General features: G+C 41.2%; 1 protein-coding gene across 2 annotated transcripts in view; it reads right to left on the reverse strand.

The window, feature by feature from the left end:
• Positions 1–230: 230 nt before the first annotated feature.
• KCNJ5 (potassium inwardly rectifying channel subfamily J member 5) overlaps positions 231–22,514 on the reverse strand; it is a 59,204-nt gene continuing 36,920 nt past the window's right edge. For both annotated transcript variants that reach the window (XM_043998736.1, XM_043998735.1), the window contains 2 exons: positions 12,990–13,933; positions 231–7,699 (listed from right to left, as the gene is read on the reverse strand). In XM_043998736.1, coding sequence (XP_043854671.1) covers positions 7,380–7,699; positions 12,990–13,926 — 1,257 coding nt within the window. In that variant the 5' untranslated portion in view covers positions 13,927–13,933 and the 3' untranslated portion in view covers positions 231–7,379. The remainder of the gene's footprint in view (positions 7,700–12,989; positions 13,934–22,514) is intronic.

Raw genomic sequence — 22,514 nt, forward strand, 5'->3', positions numbered from 1 at the left:
GGAAATGGGAGACCTAGACTCTAGATCTGGTTTGTCATGTGATCTTTTTTTTTTTTTAGTGAGGCAATTGGGGTTAAGTGACTTGCCCAGGGTCACACAGCTAGTAAGTGTTAAGTGTCTGAAGCTGGATTTGAACTCAGGTACTCCTGACTCCAGGGCCGGTGCTCTATCCACTGCACCACCTAGTTGCCCCTTGTCATGTGATCTTAATTATTACTTTACCTTTTTGAGCCTCGTTTTCATCATGTCTGAAATGGAGTTTGGATTATGTGAAGTCTAAAGCACCTTCCAGCTTAGTGATATATTTATCATCTCTCTCTCTCTCTCTCTCTCTCTCTCTCTCTCTCTCTCTCTCTCTCTCTGTGTCTATCTATCCATCTTTATATCTCTATCTTTAATACTTTTACTATCTTGAAGGATTGCCATGAGGGTCAAGGGTGTCAATGTATGTAAAAATGCCTTGTTAATATAAGGTTCTACATACATATTATTTGAATGACAGCTTCTCAAAGAAGCCTTTATATTTCCATTATTCTTTTCTGGAGAGTTAATGATCGGGTATGACACAAGGTTTTTACAACCAGCCTAGAATCTGGTTAGTGATTTTTTGGTGGATCATATGTATCTATTATGTTGCATTATGGGGCATTTTTTCAAGGGTATGTAGGTTCATTGGGATCCTGTGAAATTCATTCTATGTTCAGTAACATGTTTAGGAATCCTAGCATATGCTCCAATGGTCTTGGGTTGTTTTTTTCCTTCTTTTTTTCCTCACTTGGACATTGATTGCAATAAACCTTGTAGAATTCTATGAGAGTTCTAGAAGGTAAGCCCTAGGGATTAATTATGTCTATTTTGGGGAAACAGATGGCTGCTTACTTAGCTTTCTGTTTCTTTAACTGGGTCTTATATGCTCACCTCCAGGAAGGCCATTTCCTCTCAGATATTACTCCTTTGTTTATCTAGTGCTAATTTAAAGGCTCTCCACCTGTTTTCAGCTCATGTCAGAGGTGGTTCAAATATACTTGTGAATCAAATGTCAGCCATTTGTGCTGAGGTGATGACTTGTGGGGCATAGTTGAACCACACAATGGAAATTGTCCATGAGTCAGTGAAGGTCTGGTTCTTTGCAACTTAAACTATTCCCTGCCTTGTCCCATCTTTGTCGATTTTAAAAGCACCAGGCCAGACTAATTAACTTATTGAAAAGGTATCTAGATTTGGTGTCATTTAAATAGGGCTTTCTTGCTAACTTGATCTTTTGTAAATCTGAGCTTTTAAATTTGCCTTTGCATAGTCATAGTAAATTAAAAGGTCAATCTCAAATTCTTCCCTGTTGATGACATTTTCCACATAAACCTTTGGTCTTAACTTGAAGAATCTCCAAGTGCTTTGCAAATATTAAGTCTCACAGTCCCTTTAATGAGCTTGGTACCAATGACCATTTTGCTGAATGGAAAGATGAGACTTGAATAGAGTCTACACAGTCCAAAAATGAAAGGGGGGGGGTTTGACAATTATATACATAGATTGATTGATGTAAAAAGTTGATCTACATTAGGGATTCTTATTTTTGTAACCCTGGCCTCCTGGGAAGTCTTATTAAGCCTATGGATACCTACAAATCATGTTTTGAAATGCATCAAATGAAATACATAAGATTACAAATCAAATCAAAGGTTAGTGAAAATAAAGATATATCTTTTCCCCCAACCAAGTACATAGAATTCTTGAAAGGAATCTGTGAATTTCAGGTTTGGAACCCCTGACTTAGAGAGTTGCCCAGGGTGTTGTTCATTCTTCATTTTTGAAAAGGACCAGTGGCACCACAGGGTAATGTCTTAACTTGCACATGAATTGTATTTAAGTGAGGCAGAGTTGTACAAAGTCATCACCTTCTCTTCCAGAGTCATCAAAGTCCAGTGGCAGGACAATGGCCTGGGGATATAGTAGATGACCTTGGAGTCTTTGATGCCTGACCAACCTCTAAGTGCTCCTTAGTGCCTGCTTCAGCCACCTTCATGGCCATTGGAACATGTTCTTATCCATCCATTTCACCATTTCTTAGCATACTTGGGGTGGATACTCCCCCAATTCACCAACTGGTTTGAGCCCTGTGGATTACCCTCAATTTGGTTTAGCTCATCTGCCAAGGTTTTACCAGGATGTGGCTGCTGCTTCTTGGAGCCACAGGTGAAAGTTGGGTGAAGGTGAACACCAAAGGTGCATGAGCAGGCCTGAAAGGACTCAACAGTCCTCAGACCAGAGGTGCTAGTTCTCTTTGAACACTCCATACACCCCTGCCTAGGGTACTGAGACATTAAGTGACTTGCTCATGATTATATAGCCAGTATGTTGCAAAGGCAAAGGGTATGAACCCAGGTCTTCTTGACTCCAAGATCCATTGTACAACACTGCCCTTATCTCTAGACAACTTTCTAGTCTAAACTATTCCCAAAGTGAATTTTTCTATCCATAGAATTATTCAATTTATCTGTCTATGTAATCCGAATAAACTAGTTACTTGGCACACCAAAATGAACTGGTCTCTCAAAGTGAATGTTTTTCCTATGAATTACCCAGTGAAATTGGTCATATAAGGTCATATCTGACCCAAATTTTCATTTCTTGGTGACTGGTCTATGAGTGATAATCCTTTCCATATTTAGGTAAGTTGATCCTTAGAAAGCATCCTAGTCCCAGCTTTGTAAAATCTTCCATTGTTTACATCCTTCAAAAGTTCAGGGTCACTTTCATGACATGATGAAGCATTGGTGCTGGACCTCCCCCCACATTTTGGATTAGCACTACCCTTTATTTTCTGTACAAAGGCTGAACTCTGACCCAACACCAAGTTTAGAGCTGGGTCCAATCTCTTGTCCCACGTTTGAGTTAATTGCTAGTTCCTTTCTTCATTTCCATAACCTTTCTGACATCTCTTTGTGCCTTTGTCACTGACTATTTTTCTTTTAAACTATTAAAAGAGCAAGAGCATTAGGTCTATCTGAAGTGTAGAAGTTGAAATGCAATGCAAGCGGCCGCCTGTTTATAATAAGAAACAGTTTTGGAGGATCAAATCCACTCCATTGTGATGAATTTTTAGCCACCAGAATGTCATTTTCTTTCTTTAATAAGCAGGCTGAAAAGTCCTACATAGGCAGAGTAAGAGTTGACACATCAGCTTCAGTGACTTCCCTAGCAAAAGCCAAGTCAGATAGGATGAATGACTCCTCCAGAAAGCCATTCTTTCCCATCTAATTGCCTTTCACAATTCATTAATTCCCCAGAGACTAGGGGGAAAAGGTATTTCCCAATTATCCTGCCAGAAGGAGAACATTGCAGGTGGATCGAAACTGAGGCTCAATAAAAATGATCTACTTAATTGGAGCTTCCTAATCATAAGACATGGACTCCTTTTATTTCTGACCTTACACTATGCCCAACCCATTAGTTTCTATGCCATTCTCTGGGCCATGTGTCCACGACTCTTAGGCTGGATTAGGCTGGATGCTGAGATTGCCTTAGGAAATTATTGTTTGGATGATTTCTGCATGGAATTAGGTGTCTATGACTTTGATCTCATATCATAGAATTGTGGTACACTGTGAGGTAGAAGGATATTGTGTGGGAGAAATGGTTGTTGGTGGTAGATGGGAAATGTATATAAATGTTTGCTCATCTATGCTATAGGTCATGACCCAATGCTGATGGTAAGGACTTTTTCCACTTGGATCTGTTCAACCTAAGTACCCAATGATCTTTTGCTTATCTAGTTTTCCTAAAGTATTTTGTGTAGATCTCTCCTTTTTAAAAAATATTAATCATTCACTACCTTTTATCACACTTACTGGTCTATGTATCATATTTTCTCTATTAGTCTGTAATCTCCTTGAAGGAAGAATCAACCTTATCTTTGAATTCCATGGCAAGCACTTAAGTATTTGTTAAAAGTATTTGTGTTGGGGCAGCTAGGTGGTGCAGTGGATAGAGCACCGGCCCTGGAGTCAGGAGTACCTGAGTTCAAATCCGTCCTCAGACACTTAACACTTACTAGCTGTGTGACCCTGGGCAAGTCACTTAATCCCAACTGCCTCACTTAAAAAAAAAGTCTTTGTGTTACAAAGGTTATGTATGAAGCTTACTGAAGGTGGTAGTATCCTTTGATTCTTCAGGAAAATAGGATGTGAAATCTTGAAAGGACTCTCACTTTGCAAATGAGGAAGCCAGCATCCAGGAAGATGAAGTAATTTGCCCAACATCACATCAGTAGCAATTAGCAAAGCTGGATTTCAAACCCAAGTCCTAAGATGCAGAGTTGTCAAAGTCAAAAAGGTGCAAAATTCCTGAGTCTGGCCCATCCAATTCAAAATGTAATTGGAAAATGTTTAATAAAATAAATAAAAAGACATTGCAACATAAATAATGCTGATATGTGATTTTCTAAGTCAATACACTGCCCTTACTCCTGATGGATCAGAGATATCTAGAACAAAAAGATACCTCAAAGCCTACCTAATCCAATCTCTCATTTTACATATAAGGAAACTGAGACCAGAGGGAGGATAAGGAGTATTCTACTTCTTCAGAGCTATTAAAATATATATCTAATCCCTATTACTACAGGTAATAAATCCCACTATCATGGGTAATTTTTAATATACAGAGGCCAAGGCTAGGAGTTAGCTTCTGAAACTTTCAGGATGTAATAAACCAGGTTATACCTTGGGATCATGGGAATATTGAAATTCATAGGTTTTGTTTGTAAAGCCACCAACCCATTGCAGAATGCAGAGGGCTGAATTCTATTATTTTTGATGCTACGAGGTCAAAGCTTCACATCTAAGATGAGGTAGTACTAGAATTTCTATCTTGTGAGAGAAGGGGAGTAAGGGTGAGATTGGGGGCTTGTCAAAGGTCATGTTGTCCTTAGCATGCCCTCCCTTCACTATGTCTCTCCTATTTCACATCCCACCTTTCAGGACAGGGTTCCATGGCTTTCCGCAAATATCTGAGAAGTCATTTTCATAATGTACCAATGGACACAGGTAACAAAGCTCAGATAACCCCACACCCAGTTCATGGGTTTTGCTGAGAAGAGTATCTTGTAAGCCTTGAAGTACTTTGTGAGTATGGTTTGTTATTGTTGCTCTTGGGAGGTAAAGGGCAGTTTCCAGGTTACTGTTGTTTTTTATAGAGGAAGTCAGAGTAGCACATCACCATGTACATAGTCCATGTGATCTGACCATGACCTGATGGACCAGCAGGCCACTTTACTGCTCTCCTCTTTGCTTAGGCCCTCTGACAGTCAAGAAGCAGAGCTGAGAGGACAGGAAAGGTATCAGAGCTGGGAATGGAGAAAGGGCTACATATTCCAAGGCGATAAGAAGAATGCTAGCTAAGAGGGAAGCAGCATTATTGGCTACCTAGAAAACAAGCCAATGAGAAGCATAATTTAGGTCTATCAGAAACCAGGAAGAAGATATAAGAGAAACGGAATCCACTTTGCGTCATTTTCTTTTTGTCTACTCCATTTTAGCTTAATTTTCACAGCCTCTTTGAGAAGTAACTCTGACTTTGCAAGATAGAGATTTTGGGGGCATCACTATATATAGTAATGCTAATAGGAGGAAGAGACAACTAACTGGGTGGCTAGGGTTAAGTGCAGGTAGGGGCAATATCAATTTTGGAGACTGAAGAGAATTCTGAAACCTTGATATCTTTAGAAACATTTTCTTCCACGCATGGTTAGCCAATTAGAATTCTCCCTCTCCCTCCATCCATTTAGACAGACAAAAGCTATACCTTCCCTCTCACCTTCCAGGCTTCATCTACTAAATAATCCCTGTGACTTCTATGCATTGATCCATACTCTCTCCCCATACCTTGAGATGAAAAATAGCTTAGCTCTTACACAACATAACATTTTTGGATATTGTTCCCCCTGTTTATATCTCCTCACTTCCCATCTTCCCAAAGATCCCTAGTTCTTCTCACATTTCCCATGGGGATGAGGAGGGAGAATGTGAAAGAGTGAGTCCTGCTCCTCTTCTTTCCTACTGGTTCTCTTGAGTGTGACGCCTGAGCTTAGTTTTTGACATCAAACAGCACCTAGTATTTCCATTTGACCATTCACAGGAACGTTGCCAAAGCCCTGGAATTCTTTCAACACTGTTAGTAATTTAAACTGGGCCACTTGCCTCAGCCTGGAGATTTAATTGCTTTGGTGAAAAGGTTACTTTTGACTATCCCCTTACATGTCATGATTGGCCCTAAAAATAGGCGCACTGTTGAACTCAGAATCAGGAGAACCTGGCAACTAATTTTTGCAGGTGAGCATTTAAAAATTAATCTATAGTTTCTCCCCTCCTTTTAAACCTTCCCCTTTTATCTCTGCCCTCCCAGCTTTAACACCAGGTCTTTAAACCTTCTCACTTTCTGCAGCTCTCACCCTAAGCTCACTCTGGTACATGAAAGAAAAATAAGGGGAAAGTTAGAAGTGTTTCGAGTTCCATGGGCAAAAGTGTTCTGTGACAGAACCAGTGTTTGGTGTTCCTTGACCTGGTGGAGATTTGAGGAGCACAGCACGAAAAGGAACATGCTGTTTAAAATTGCTAATAAAAACCCAAACTTAAGCTGATATCCCCGGTCTGATTTTGCTAGCACATAGATTCAGGTTTTACTAGTAACTTCTAGGAGAGTGAATAGGCTACATTTGAAAAACAAACCTAACTCAGCACACTAGGAACGCTGATCTCATACAATATTCTTTCTTCAATGCCGGCCCCAAGAACCGACAAAAGCTTCCAAATGAAAATGCTTCCTTCTCTGAGGGGAGGGGATGTCTCCTTTGGGAATCTATTTCACGGCCTAATAGGCTCCAGGGAAGAAGTGCCCCTTGCTCCTTCCTACTACCCTATCCCAACTCAGCCCTTCAGCAATGTCCGCGTCCCTTGATGAGGGCTGCCCAGATGTACAGTTTAGGGAAAGTACCAGGGTCAGTGGGAAGAGAAACAGGGGGCTAAGCAGCAAAAAAGCAAAGACAGCACAACTATAAGGCAGAAAATCCAACTTTCACCTCGGACCCCTGGATGTCATTCAGTTGGGACAAGATGGGAGGGGCAGAGCTGTGACCCCCACAGGTGTAAGAAATGGGCAGCTTAGCAATGTCTCTAGAGGCAGGGCTATGTGTTATGGTGCACAGGATAGCATCACATTAGGAAAGGGAAGGGTTTGCTAAAATACCTATCTTCTCAGAGCCTCTATCACTTCCAGGGCCACCTAAATAACCCATCTCCGTTTGCCTCATTGGGTCAATTTGGGGTCTCTGGCTGGAGAAAAGCCACTGGGAGGTTATGGTCCATCCCCTTGGGGCATGGGAGTCACACAGAGCTACTAGTCTCTCTGACTCTACCCAGCCCTTCAGCTTCTTCCTCTCCTTCCTCTGCTTTTTGGCCCAATCCCTCCTTGGCACAGCCCCCTAGCAGGGTGGGGCTAGAGAGGTACTGAAGGAGGCGTCCTTCTCTCTGGGCCTCTGCCAGTTCCTTGGCACAGCAGGTAGGTGTGTTGGTTTCGTAGGTGTCATGGAAGGTGTTGTAGTCTACCTCGTAGAAGCCCTTCTCTAGGGTGAGGACTGGCGTGAAGCGGTGACCCCAGAGAACCTCAGTGTCCATATAAGAGCTGCGGGCCTGGCAAGTCATGCCTAGGAGAACAGAGGACAGAGAGAATTAGAGAATCATCTGCAAAGGAATATGTTTGTCCACATTAGTAAATGTTTATTGATTGATGTGTGTCTACCCAGGTAACTATGCACTCTCATCCTCAGATACTTTCACACACATACACATGAACAAAACCTTATCTGTACAAAAAGACTTAAGCAACCTCTTGGAGTTGAAGCAGTCCTCGAGCATTTATTAAGCATCTATTATGTGACAGGCACTGTGCTAAGTGAGGAGGATACAAAAAGAGGCATAAGGTGGGGTCTTTATCTTTGGATATTCTATCTGGTTGTTTCACTACTGGTTAGCTTAGTAGATAAAAGTTTGGGAATGGCCCTCCCACAGGCAAGATTATTTGCCCAAGTAAAAGCTGTTCCGTTGTCATAGCCAGTACTTGAAATTCCATTTGGCTAGATTGCAAATGTATATTATTGGTTTCTAGGTGCATTGGTTGAGAGAGTGTGGATGGCTCAGTACAACCTATAGTCACTTCGGGGAAAATAACAGAATGTGTACAACCTACTGGCAGTGGATCAGTAGCATCATATATCTGTACATCAAGGATTCATAATTTTATCAATGTAGGTATTCCCTTTGCAGATGAAGATAGCAGCCCCTTAAGCCTGAATGATAATAGTTAATATTTATATACTGCTTTAGGATTTTCCAGGTGCTTTTACATAGATTATTTCATCTGATAATTGTAACATCTCTGTAAAGTAGGTGCTAAAATTTATCCCCATTTTACAGATGAGGAAACAAACTAAGGTTGAAAGAAGTGAGATGATGTGCCTAGAGTCAGACAGCTAGTAAATGCCTAAGGCTGAATTTGAACTCAGATCTTCCTGACTCCAAGTCCAGCACTCTGTCCACTGTACTATACTGGATATAGTATCCATGGATTGCCATGGCTAGAAATGCATTGTTCAAGGAGTACAGTTTCATATGCAAAGCTCTTCTTTTTTGTTCTTCATTGTATAACAAAATGTCCGTGTTTCTTATTAATTGTTAGGTTCAGAGCAAAAAGAAAAGAAAAAGACATATATTGTTCAGTAGACAGCCCAGTGATAGACTTTTCTAAAATTAGCTAGGATGGTCCTTGGATAAAGGGCATATCATTTATTGCCAGCCTGTACTCAAAACCTCAGTTGGACCTACCAGAATTTGGGCTCCACTGGCATTGACTCCAGGAACCCTGAGTCCCCTTCAGACCCCAATAAGGTATCAGAGAAGGATTTCAGTGGGAGCCTCATGTCCATATATCAAAAAAGTGGACGACTGTTATTACACTAATTACTAGTCACCTCCACAGTTCCTCCCTAATCTGTATATTTGGAATACACATTTTCTTTTAAAAGAAAGAAATATGCACACCCACACATCCCTGGTTCTTTGCCCAAGGACATTAAATACTTCATCACCTCTTATTCGCCATCAACATAGCTCCAGCCCTCTTAGGCTTTCTGTGCTCTCAGTATTTTTAGATTTAGGTTTCCCCCCAGAGAGGGAGGGAAGCTCTGTTTTATGGATGAGGAAGTCTCTATGTTTTGGCACACAGGAAAATTAACCTTTCAGTTCCCCATTCCCTTGGACTGAGGAAATGTACCCTATGGGCATGAAGGAAAAATGTTTTCCTTTTGTCCAGAATCCTGATGGGGTCTCACATCAAGGGAACATGGTTAAAAGTCAGGTGTGTGTGTGTGTGTGTGTGTGTGTGTGTGTTTTGCCAGTTTGGATTTTCCTACATTATCAAGCCTGTTCATGGTCCTAGGTCACGTGCTGTCTCCTTTCAAAAGCTGCTTGCTTGGGTCAGGTCTCCCTCACGGGGATGAACATTGCCATGTTGGGGACTTGAACAGGTTGGAGAGAGGCTAACTCCAAGGGTTTACCCAGAAAGAAAAGACTGGTGGGAAGCTGGCCCACAGCTTATACCAGACTAGCAGTTTATTTTTTTTTTTTTTGCTATTTCTCTCCCTCAGTTTCAGGAGTCTCTTGGATGTGGTTATTACACCTGGTATTGGCCACAATGTGGCTGAGATTCCTACATGGGCATTTGGGGGAGGTAGCCTTTCTTCAACATCCTATCTATCTATCTATCTATCTATCTATCTATCTATCTATCTATCTATCTATCTATCTATCTATCTTTTTGTCTGTCTGTCTGTCTATCTATCTATCTATCTATCCATCCTCTGGGCTATCTGGTTGTCTTGCTAGGCCAAATTGATATTGCTCCTTGGGTGGGGCTGATGGTGAGGTGCATCTTGCCGTAACTGTTCTAGAGGAAAGGTGTTAAACTACCCTGTTTGGATGCCTTATACCTAAACCTGATGGTGCCTGGGATTTCTGTTAATGCTGGTACTAGGTGTCAGGCATAGATGGGAATGCTGGGCTTGGAGTTGGGAAGAACTGAGTTAAAGTTCTACCTTAGATACTAGCAATGTTAACAATGACAAATTGCTTAACCCATCTCAGCCTCACTTCCCTCATCTGTAAATTGGGGATAATAGTAGCATCTACTTCACAGGGTTGTTGTGAAGATCTAATGAGATAACATGATGTTGCTGTTGGCAAACCTTAAAGCATTGTATAAATGCTAGCCATTATTGTCTAATTGCATACTTTCTAAAGTGCTTTCTTATGTAGCATTTCATGTGAACCTCAGAACAATCGTATGAGGTTGAAAGGGTATATAAGTGTGACCTGGAAAAATTACAAGGAGAAACATAGAAGGCTAACTCTCACCCAGAGAAGAAGCCTATCGCAAAAGAATTCCAAGAAATATGTCAGATAATGGAATACCAACCCTAAAGTTTAGGTATATTCAAGTTTTTCTTAGTAACCGTTTATCACTCTCTCATCCACATTTGTCAAAATAATTTTAATCCATTTAAAAATAGATCCCATTGGGGAAATAAGGTCCAGTAAGTCTGTGATTCGCTATGGGAAGTACCATTTCCTATAGGATAGGGAATCATGCAGGGCCACAAACAAGTAGTTCAGGTTCCCCTCAATGGCACTGGTACCAAAGACCGTTGAACCCTGACTTAGGGTGAGCCCTTCAGACTATTATGGATGCTTAGGCTACTGGGGTAGTGTTGTCCCATTGTTGAATGGCTTCTGCATTTGAGTCAAGATTGTAACACTTCTAGGAGTAAAGGAATTGTGCTTCTCTTGCTTGGGCTGTCTTGTAGTTATACCTCTGAAGACAGGAGCAAAGGGAATTGGAAAGGAGCTTCCCATTGCACCTGCCCCACTTCTAGGAGGAGACTGGCATGGTGATGGTATGACTTTTTTGGGGAAAAATAAGAGGACTGAGGTTAGCCTCTCTTTATCACTTCCCATTGGACAACCTGGCTGACAGGGGAAGAACATTATTCCCAAATGCTATTGTCTTTTGTCAAGGAGAGAGAAGAGAGACATCCATAACTTGTTCTGACTAGTATCTTTGTCCTTGTTTGTTGTCTTCATTGATGATGATGATGGGTTTGGGGGCCACTAGTCTATCTCTGAATGGCCACTTCTTGCCCAAGGATCTCCTTGTTCTGATCTTGACTGCAAGGCCACAGACAGGGTGACTTTCAGAAACTGGGAGCTCATCAGACCCAAGCACTGGCAGTAGTTGGCTTCTATCATTTTTGGTTATGTAATTGTATAGCCACAGAGTAAATGACCATTCCAACAGTCCCTGGCCCTTTGCCTTCCTGCTGCCCTGATATTTCAAATTTGTACTTAAAACATCCCTAGGACCAATTCCAAAGTGAGAAGGATTTGGGGATGGAAGGTGTTGTTGAGTTCCCTCCCTCTCAGAGGAACTTCCATGTGCCCATCCCTCCACCCCAATCAAGGCTTGCTCTTGGATAATGCCTCGAGTAAGTTTGGTTCCTTTCCTGATACCCCCCAATTTGAAAAGGCAGAAAGAGCAGGCATGGTGCCTGGGCAAAAGGACCAGAGGTTAGTTATAAGACAGGAAATCAGTGGTAGGAAAGGGTATAGCAAGGTTCTTGGGGCCTAGGTTTGTATCCTCACTCAGCTACTCATTCTCTGTAACTTGGGTAAGACAAAATCTCAGCACTCTTCTCATAACAAAATGGTTTGGTTAGGTTAGATGTCATCCTGAGAGGTCACTTTCAGCTCTATAAATCTGATCCTGTGATTCCTCACAATGTCCTGCTGGGAGAAGGGGAAGGTAGGGGTGGGATAGGAGGGTGTCGATGACCATGAGCTGGCTCATAAGCCATTGGCTTTTCAAAACTAAGTTGTGAGTGTGTGACATTGGCACAGAATCAAGAAGGCTCTTTGTCATCAGGTGTCTTTGAGCAGCAGCAGCCCCAGGCTGAGGTGCTAGGCCAGGATACCAGGATGCTTTTCTGGGTATTTATGTCTCATTGAGGATGCAGTGTTATGTAAAAGGGAAGAAAAATGGATTTTTTTGCCCACTTACTGAACAGGCAGACAGGCAGTCTTACTCAGGCAGAGTCCCATTTTGGGGTAGGAAGAGGTCCTAAATTATATGTACAACTTCACTTTCCACAGCATTTTAAGGTTTACAATGAGATTCCTTTATAACAACCCTACAAAGGAGGGGGGCAAGTATTTTCCTCCATTTTATAGGTAAAGAATCTGAAGGCCAGAGAGGTGAAATAATATACACAAGCTAGTAAGTGTCAGGGTTGGGTGTTAATCCTGCTCTCTTTATCCTAAATTCTATGCTCTCTCCACTATACTAAGCACTCTCTGTGAACTCTAGTCCAGGGGTCCTTAACCGTTTTTTGGTATCCCATCCTTTGGCAGTGTGGGGAAGCCTATGGACCTCATCTCAGAATGATGTTTTTAAGTGAATAAAACAAAATACACTGAATTAAAGTTATTTATATTGAAAAATTAATTATATTGCAATATGCTTAGCAAAATGTTTTAAGAAGTTCATGGACCTCAGATTAAGAACTCCTGATCTAGTCCCTGAGATTTTGAAATGTTTTAAAAATATATTCAACTTTGATAATCTGTGGTACAGTAAGTTATAAACTCTCCCAAGGGCCTGAACTTTATGTTTTATATGGGATCTGACTTTCTTGAACAAGGGATATAGTGACTGGGTAGCACCATAGGGTCATAGACTAAGAGCTATCAGGGTCACTGAGTCCTGAATCCCAAAGAGATGATGTAATAATAAATTCCTACTAGTGGTATGTGGCAAAACCAGGAAAAGGCAGGTCACCCTAAAATAAATTGTTCTGTGGATTTTGGGGATCACTGGAAATGTCTTACCTGTAGCTTCTACCATGCCTTCTAAGATGACTACCACCTCAAATTCCTCCTGATTCAACTGTGCCCTGGACATCTCCCAGAAAGGGCTCTTCTCATTGATTTCATGGGAGATGATGAGTGGTGAGACCAGGAAGAGGCGGTCATCCCCAGTGTCAAAGCCCACATTAATATCTGTCTGATTTAGGGGAATGAACTCCCCTTCTTTGGTCTGCCTGGACTTGATGAGTTTAGCCCGGATGGAGGCCTCTACGATATGAGAGTTGCGGAGGTCACCCACCCGGAACATGAGGCAAAGCTTATCATCCCGCATAGAAATGACAGCATTGTTAGAAAACATGAGAGTCTCTGCCCTCTTCTTGGGCTGACTAATCTTGACAAACATGCAGCCCACCATGAAGGCATTGACTATGGAACCTAGGATGGCTTGGACCAATAGGAGGATGATCCCCTCTGGACATTTCTCTGTGATGACCCGGAAGCCATACCCAATGGTGGTCTCTGTCTCAATGGAGAATAGAAAGGCAGAGACAAAGCCACTGAGATTTTCAACACAAGGAACCCAGTTTTTGTCCCCAACATGGTCTAGGTCTCCCCGAATGTATGCAATGAGCCACCAAATAAAGCCAAAGAATAGCCAAGTAATGGTGTAGACCATTGTGAAGACAAGGAGGTTGAAGCGCCATTTCAAATCCACCAGTGTTGTGAAGAGGTCACTCAGGTAACGATAGGTTTCCTGGACGTTGCCATGATGCACGTTACACTTGCCACTCTTCTCCATGTATCGCTGGCGGGGCTTCTTGCCTTCTGTCAGGAGACGTGTCCGATCAGTAGCAATGGGGACATAATCACGGGCCTGTTTGGGAATCTTCCTGGGGTCTCTGGGGGTGGTTCCAATCTCCATGTCTTGGTTCATGGAATTCCTAGAATCTCCAGCCATATCTTGGCTAGTTTGGGGTAAAAAAAGACATAAATCAATGATATTGATTTTTCTGGTTCAGCTGAGCATGTCCTAAGTAGAGAAACCCTAGCAAAAAACCAAAACAAAACAAAAAATCCCCAGAAATATGGAATCATAGTGGTTTAAGACACCATAAAAATATGTAAACCCAACCCCTTCCACCTTCGCATATGGGGAAAGGGAACCAAAATGACTTCTCTAAGTTCACTTAATTACTTAATGGCAGAGTTCCAAGTAGGACCCAGGTTTCCCGACTCTTTCTACATGAATCTACTTCAAACTATTAAACAGGACTTTTACCAAGTAGAAGGCCACGTATTTAACATGCATGGAGTGATTCAATTCATTAAACATTTATTTTTATTTATTTATTTATTTTTGGTGAGGCAATTGGGGTTAAGTGACTGGCCTAGGATCACACAACTAGTAAGTGTTAAGTGTCTGAGGCCGGATTTGAACTCAGGTCCTCCTGACTCCAGGGCCGGTGCTCTATCCACTACGCCACCTGGCTGCCCCAATAAACATTTATTAAATGCCTACTTTTTGCACACCATTACAGAAAACACAATGAGAAGGAAAGATACAAGTTTAGATGTCCCTGTTCTCTTGGACTTTCATTCTAGCAGGAAGCTGTGTATCTACACACATATATACCCACATGTATACAAATGTATATAGAAACACACACATATGTATACACATATACAGAAACTATGAAACAAAATAATACATGATAAATGAATTAGAGAAATGTAAAATACCATGTAAAGTGCAAGAGGGAAATGTTTTCAACTGGGGGAAAATCAGGGGAGAGTTCTTGGACGTGACAGATAAGCAAGACTTTAATAAGGAAATCCAGAAAAGAAATATTACAGGTGTAGAATACTGTAGGATCAAAGGCTTGAAAGTCATGTTCATGGATAAAGAATGGTTGGGTTTGGTAAAGGGGAAAAGGTATGGTGTGCCTGGTTGTGTAGGAATTTGAATGCTAGGCAAAGATGGTAGGGAATAGGGAGCCACCGAAGATTTTTGAGTAGAGGGGAAAACTGCCAGACACATTCATGAGAAATATTATTCTGGTGGTGATATAAGGGATGGATTGAAGGGGAAAGAGAATAGAGGCAGGAAGATCTTTCAGGTGGCTATTGAAATAGTTAGGAAGGTGGTAAAGAGGACCTGTGCTAGGGTGGAGGTCATGGCAATAGATAAGACGGAATGATGACAGATATTAAAAATATAGAATAATATGGAGTGATAAATCAGCCCAAATCTTTGAATACATAATAAAAGATGACTATATATAAAACTCTCACCACCACACCACCACCACCACTATCAAAATGTCACATTCACAAGTGTAACATTGCTTGACCTGCTCTCTAAAGATGCCCCAGAGACAGTCCCTGCTTTCTAAGAGCTCGTGAACAGCAACAACATATGGCAGGACATTCATCAAATTATAGACTTGTAGAGCTGGAAGTGACTTGAGAAATGCTTTAGAATGTCATTTTTCTAGTTTCTTCCAAATAGGTCCCAGAGAACTTTGAGATGGGGTTCATATTTTATCCATCTTACTTTCATAGATATGTAATGACATCCTCCTCTCTATAACTCCCTAACCTAGGGACCTTCCAAGTCCATTTCACAAGCCACTGGAAAGAACTGGCATCTCTATTGTGATGCTGGCTGAGAATATGAAGAGCCTGAAGGCCTAGGTAGTCCATGATTTATAGTTTGGCTATTTAAATTTCACCCTCCAGGAAGTAGACCACATTTAATGTCACTTCAGGGGACACAAGTCATTTAGACCCTTTGTCATTTTTATGAGTAGGCTTTTCTTGATTTTTTCCTACATTCATCTCACCAAAGAATCAGGGGCTTTTTGTTTAAATAAATGCAAAGCATCCTTCATAAATCTACCCTCACATAAATCCAGCAGCAGCAGCATCTCTGGGATATCTGCTACCATAGAAGGCCCCTGACATAGTCTTCCTTTTTTCTGTCTTGGGCCAGATCTAGCAGGTTCATAATGACCTTCCTCAAATTAAATGATGGGGTCATATAAAGAACTGTTTGCTTTGTATCTTTAATGTACATTTCCTACTTTGTGCTATACCACCTGCACCCCACTCCCTGTCAGACCTCTTACAAGGATAAATGAGACAATGAGATTGAAAGGCTTGCAGCTTGTTTGCAAAAAAGGTGAAAATCAAGGCTAGCCCTGAATGGAGCTCTTCATGAAGGATATTATCCTTTCATCATAAGCATTCATTTACTCATTCATTCAAATAGCATTATGAAGCACCCTTGCTGTGCCAGGCACTGAGCTGTGATACAATAACGAAATAGTAACTGACTCCGAGGGGCTTACATTGTAGGGGGGAGGGAGGGAAGGTAGAAATCCTGCTCTTCTGAAATGAAAGATGCCCAGAGATGGGCCAAAGAGACTCCAACATTGGAGCCAAATTTGGCTCCAATAACAGACCTGATTCTGGATGGTCTGATTACTAGAAATCTAAGTGAAAGTAACATGGAAATTTAAAATGTCAAGATCTGGGATGCACTTTGTGTGTAATGAATACTCTGTTTTAGGAAAAGAGGAGACTTTGGATTAGCCCCCTGACAGTTGTTAAGGATGCTTTGTGCTGATTTTTTGTTCTTTTCCTTTGTTATCCAACTTACTCTTACCCTGAATTGAAAGAAAAAGCTTTGTGGTATGTTTAAAAAACATCAAGGGTTTTCTAAGCACTTATCCTCATATCTGAAATTCTCTTATAGAAGTACCTGGGGTGGGGGGGTGCAGCTAGGTGGTGCAGTGGATAAAGCACCAGCCCTGGATTCAGGAGGACCTGAGTTCAAATATGACCTCAGACACTTGATAGTTACTAGCTGTGTGACACTGGGCAAGTCACTTAACCTTCATTGCCCTGCAAAAAAAAAAAAATACCCTAAAGGGGTAATTTGACTATTAATTGCTATTTTATAGTAATACATAATTTCTAAGATATTTTATAATAATCTTCATTGATTATAATAATGACTTAAAATAACCTTATAATAAGTTTATCGGGAACTTCCCACACTATATGGTATTTGTAATTATCTAAAATAATAGTAAGGTAGGTCATACTACTATTATTGTTCTCAATTTACATAAAAGTAAACTGAGACTTTGAGAAGTTAAGTGTCTTGTCCATGGTCATCCATCTAGTTAAAAGTTGGAGTTGTAATTTCAATTCAGGTATCCTGATTATATATTGATTCAACTAGACCATGCTGCCTCTGTTCTTCACAGCAATTGTTACAGAGTCCTTCCTGATCTTCCCTTTACAATTAACTTCTTCACTGACCCTGGGATGATCCCTTTAGCCTCTAAGTTTCTCATTTTGCCCAGCTGTAAAAAAAAACAAAAAACAAAAACCAAGATCAAAATAAGAACCCTGGCTACCTCATAGTGCTGTTATGAGGACCAAAAGAAACTGTAAATAAAAGTTATTTGTGTTTTTCAGGAACACTGTGAAAATGTAAGCTTCTATCAGCTTCATTTTAGAAATGAAGAAGTTGAGGCATGGAAAGCCCAATACTGTATCTAAAGTTAACCTATAAATAATTCAGTTTCACAAATGTTCTGTGATGGAATACTACTGTGCTGCAAGAATTGATGAGCTGGTTGTTTTTAGAAAAACATGGAAAGACTTGAATGAAATAATGAAAAGTGAAATGAGCAGGACCAAGAAAATGATGTAGACAGTTTGAAGCAATATTGTTTGAAGAATAATTAGGAACAACCAAGTTATTTTGAGTATTTTAAATATTCAAATGGACTACAAAAGCCATATGAAAGATGTTATCCACCCCCTACCCCCTCAGAGAAAGAACTAATAAATAGAAGTATGCATATTATGGTTTTACAATTATTTATAAATCTGTGTCAAATGGTGACATTCTCTAATGTTGGGTGGGGAAGGAGAGAGGTAGACAGTTTGTAACTTAAAATGTAACCCCCCCCCAAAGAAAAATAATTTTAAAAAGAAAACAAAAAATAAAGAACAAGGTTAATTTTTTGGTATAGGTAAAACAAGCAAGCAAAACTACTAAATGCAAGGTGCTAGAGATAGAAAGCCAACAGTGAAAAATAGTTCCTGCCTTTAGGGAGCTTACATTTTACTGGGAGCATACTTGGCCTTCAGTCTGAGACAGGCCATGCCTTAACTTGCTGAATTCTCTTGTCTCCCATTTAAGGGTTTGCAAAAATTCTTATTCTAAAAATCTCCCTAAGGTGAAAGGATTTGCAGGGATTTTCCTTAATTGGACTTTTCAAAACTCAGAATATTCTCTTTGGACTTGGGAGCTTTGGTAAATTTGCCTCTAGAGAGATGCGGGGAAAGTGTCTGGCATATCATCAGCTCCCAGGGTCCTCTAGCTGTATTCTGAAGGATGCAGGCTAAGACAGTGATCTTAGCAAATCTTATTAAAATCTAAGCAAACCCATTAGGGCTCTCTAGCTTTAATCTTCTTTTGAAGGTGAATGGGGAATGGTGCATAGATGTGATTAACGCTCTCAGGAAAGGCAAAGTTTAAAGGTTCAACAAAGCAGATTAATCTCTTTAATATGAAAAGCACAAAAACTAAAGGGCAATCATAGGTAGGCAAAGGGAAGAGAGGCTATATCTAAGCTGGCTCACCAGTGAATCATGGTTTCCTTTCTACTGGGCTTAAATGCCCCTCAGGACTATAGGGTATGCCTATCCATAATGATGGGGATTTCTCTCCATGTTGTAACCACAGGAAGTCAAAAGTCACTTACATCCCTGGCCACATAGTACCTACAATGAGAAGGCTGCATAAATTTCTGAAAATAGCATCCTGAAACAGGATCAGTTTCCTTATCTATAAAAAAGGAACAATCAGAATCTTTACTTTTTCCTTTTCATCTAACAAAGAATCCCTGAGTTGTTTGTTTTAATTTAATTTTTTTTTTTAGTGAGGCAATTGGGGATAAGTGACTTGCCCAGGGTCACACAGCTAGTAAGTGTTAAGTGTCTGAGGCCAGATTTGAACTCAGGTACTCCTGACTCCAGGGCCGGTGCTCTATCCACTGTGCCACCTAGCTGCCCCGAGTTGTTTGTTTTAAATGCAAATGTGGGAAGAAATCTATTCTTATGAACTTTTGCTGTTGTATGGCTCTGGGGTTAAATACTTTCTTAATCTGTAAAGGTACATATTTGGAACACATGAGACCTTCCTCAATGGGAGAGGAGGTGGTCACCTTCCTGAGTTAATTATTAGTAGGATAGGGATTTCATCTTAGAGGATATGGAGAAATCTTTTGAACTGCAAGCATCCCTATTGAAGGGGAAAGCAGAAAAATTGGTTTAACGGCCTTTAATGATTTAGTATTATACTGAGTCCCTGAGAGGTCTGCACAATAGAATGCTAGATTAGCTCTTTCCTGGAGTGAAGTGGACTACTCATGTGGGGGTAGATGGATAGGTAGTGAGCTTAAAACAAATACAGAGAGAAAAGAGATTTTTTTTTAAAGTGTGTGCTGGAGGTGAGGTGATGGAAATACCACAGAAGGTAGGCTGGAGCCCAGGGTAAGAAAGCCATTGTATTGGGTGCTTGGAGGAAGCCTTGATGTCTAGCCCAGAGGTACAATGGGAGCTCAAGGCCTGGGTATCTGAATTAAATCAGGAAAAAAAGTAGAACTGTCCAATCTATACTGGACAGATTTCTTCTTTTACACTTTGGATTACCTATGGCCTAACAGGATACTTCTGAATTTATACCTTTGTGATTAAGCCTAGCTTAGCATGTAGTATGCTTGTGTCCCCAAATGTATATCATTCAGGTTGATGGAAGACCCACAGATTTGAAGTTGGAAGTGACTTGAGAGGCTATCTATTCCAATCTTTTCATTTTATGGAAGAGGAAACTGAGGTTAAGTGATTTTCCCAAGACCACAGAAGTAATTAGGGGCAAAGTTGGGATGTGAACTCAGTTCCTGTGACTCCAAATTCAATCTATCACACAGCTTTCCAACATATCTTGACACAGCTTTCTCTTGTAGGATCATAGTGTTGTGAGAATTTTCAGGGTCCTTACTAGCTACTGCCCAAATATATTATCTAGTACAGGATACAGACAGACAGACAGATAAACTGCAGTTTATTTATTCACTCAAGAGTGTGATACACACCATCAGTATGTGATGTATGCATGTATGTGTGTGTTAGCTTAGCAGATAACATCTCCAAAGCTATCTGAGTCAGAAGGAGTGGCAAAAGAGAAGATGTACTTTTTTGCAAAGCAGTTTGGGTAGAACAGGTACAGAACATTGGTAGGAAAAGGTACTGATTACAACAAAGAAGGTGCTTGATCTGTTATAAAGAAGAGCTCCCAAACGTTTCTGCATCTTTGAGGCCTACTCAGTCTCCTCATATCCATCTTTTGGTTTGACTCTAAAATTCAATCCATTTCATTTCATTTCATTTGAATCCAACACAACATGCATTTATTAGCACTTAGGATGTGATATGCAATGCAAGTGCAGACTGGGAGTCTAGAAGATCTATGTTCAAGTCTAGCTATTGACACATGCTGGTACATGACCCAGAATAAGTTTCTTAACCTTTTGGTGGCCCAGACAGCTTTCTAACACTACTAAATTTCAGAGAAGGAGGCCAACCTGATTGATAGAGGGAGTTTCATTCCTGGAAAGAGCTTGGGAACCTTGAGAATTGCAGTGTTCCTCTACAAAATACCAGATCTGCTTCCAACCTAGCCCTCACAGACAGATTTTGCAAATGAGACCCAAGCAGTCTTGCCCTCAGTCTAATAAGTACTGAGTGGTGGAGCTGACCCTTGAGTCCAGCTCCTTTGACTCAAATCCCAGGGCCCTTTCCCCTAGCCACCCTGTCTCCTTCAGGCCTTACAGCTGTCTAGACCTCAGCTTCTGCCCAGCAGCTGCCTATGACCACACTGTCTGCTCACAAGCACCCAAGTTTCCGGTGTGGAGCAGAAGTAGGCCTGGGAAGTGACTGGAAAAAACAGAGATGGCCAAGTACTGAGGGGATGAGGGAGGGTGAAGAGGAGAGTCTCGTGGCCTTGAAAGACCGCACACAGACATAAAATATCATTGTGTTTGCAGTGCAGCAAGCCAGCGTACCGAAGCAATTAGCCTGAGTAGGCAGGCTCCGCGTGGAGAGATGGCACTATGAATTCAATTAAGGCACTGGGACTTTTTGTGAATTCCTTCTTCTCAGCAGGCTGCCTCAGGATGAACATCTCGACTGGTGTTTTAAAACACTTCTCATGTCTCCTGCCTGGATTCTGGTCCCCTGACGGCCACCTGCTTTGAGCCAGGAACATAAAAAGCGAGGCATGGTTCTTTGGTGGCCCAGGCTTCCCTTCTGCGTCTCCATTTAAAAATAGCACTTTCCTGATAGCAACCACCAGGCAGCTCAGAGAGGCCAGAAAAGGAGCTCAGAGGGTAAATGAGCCCCCCTTTCCCCTGGGAACTAATGGAACATGGACAGAACCCATTTGGTTTCCCAGAGCAATTCAAAAGTGATGAGTTTAGTCTATTAATCCTGAGTCGGTCTGGGGTCCTGATACCTAAAAGGTTGCTGCTCTGCTATCCATTTTCCTCAGCTAGCTACACCTGTTCAGATTGTTAGCTATGAGTAAGAGGTGGGGGGAAGGGGGGGACCCACACCTATAACTAAGGGCATCTTCCGAGCTAACCTCTTAATTTGATAGATGAATAGATGATAGAAAACTGTCTCAGAGAGCTAATGCTGTTTATTCAAGGGATGTAGGCTAGTCAAGAGCATAGCTGAGATTTGAACTCACGCTGTTTGCATCCAGATTTGGGACTCTATCCACTGCAACACACTGTTTCTGCATATCTCTGTGGGTTTGTTTTTGAAACTTACCCGTTAGAGCTTTTAAAAAAAGCATAATTAACTTTAGCTCATTTGGAAAATAGATTTTGTTGTTTTGTCCTCAGGCCTGTTTACAGGACAACCTTGGAGAAAGACTATTGGGAGCTAGGCTAAGAGTGGAGTGGGATGGAGAAATTGGAATTCCTATCTCTAATGTGCTGACCTGGAGATGATGAACTGATCACTGTCACTGATCATACCTCAGTGTATAATCAGCTTCCCTGATTATATACTGGACACCACCCCACCTCTTAGATTGGGAGCTCCTTGAGGGCAGGGACTGTCTTTTGCCTTTTTTATATCCCCAGCACTTAGCACAGGGCCTGGAACCTAGTAGGTGATAATAATAAAAATAAGAAGGATGGTAATACACTTGTCATGTCACTAGGAATGTTCTGTCCCAACAAAATCGGATGGTGATAATGAGGTAAAATCATCTGAAATCACAGAATGACTAGTTTTGTCCCCTCATTTTATAGATAAGGAAGCAGAGATGTTGAGAAGTACACTGATTTGCCCAAGGTCATGCAATTGGTTAGGGAACAGAGTTAGGACTAGAATCCAGGTCTTCTGATACCAAGTCCAGTATTTTTTTCACTATACTTCCTTTCCATGTCAGTC

Source organism: Dromiciops gliroides, chromosome 3, assembly GCF_019393635.1.
Source record: "Dromiciops gliroides isolate mDroGli1 chromosome 3, mDroGli1.pri, whole genome shotgun sequence".
In the NCBI taxonomy this organism is placed as follows: Eukaryota; Metazoa; Chordata; class Mammalia; order Microbiotheria; family Microbiotheriidae; genus Dromiciops; species Dromiciops gliroides.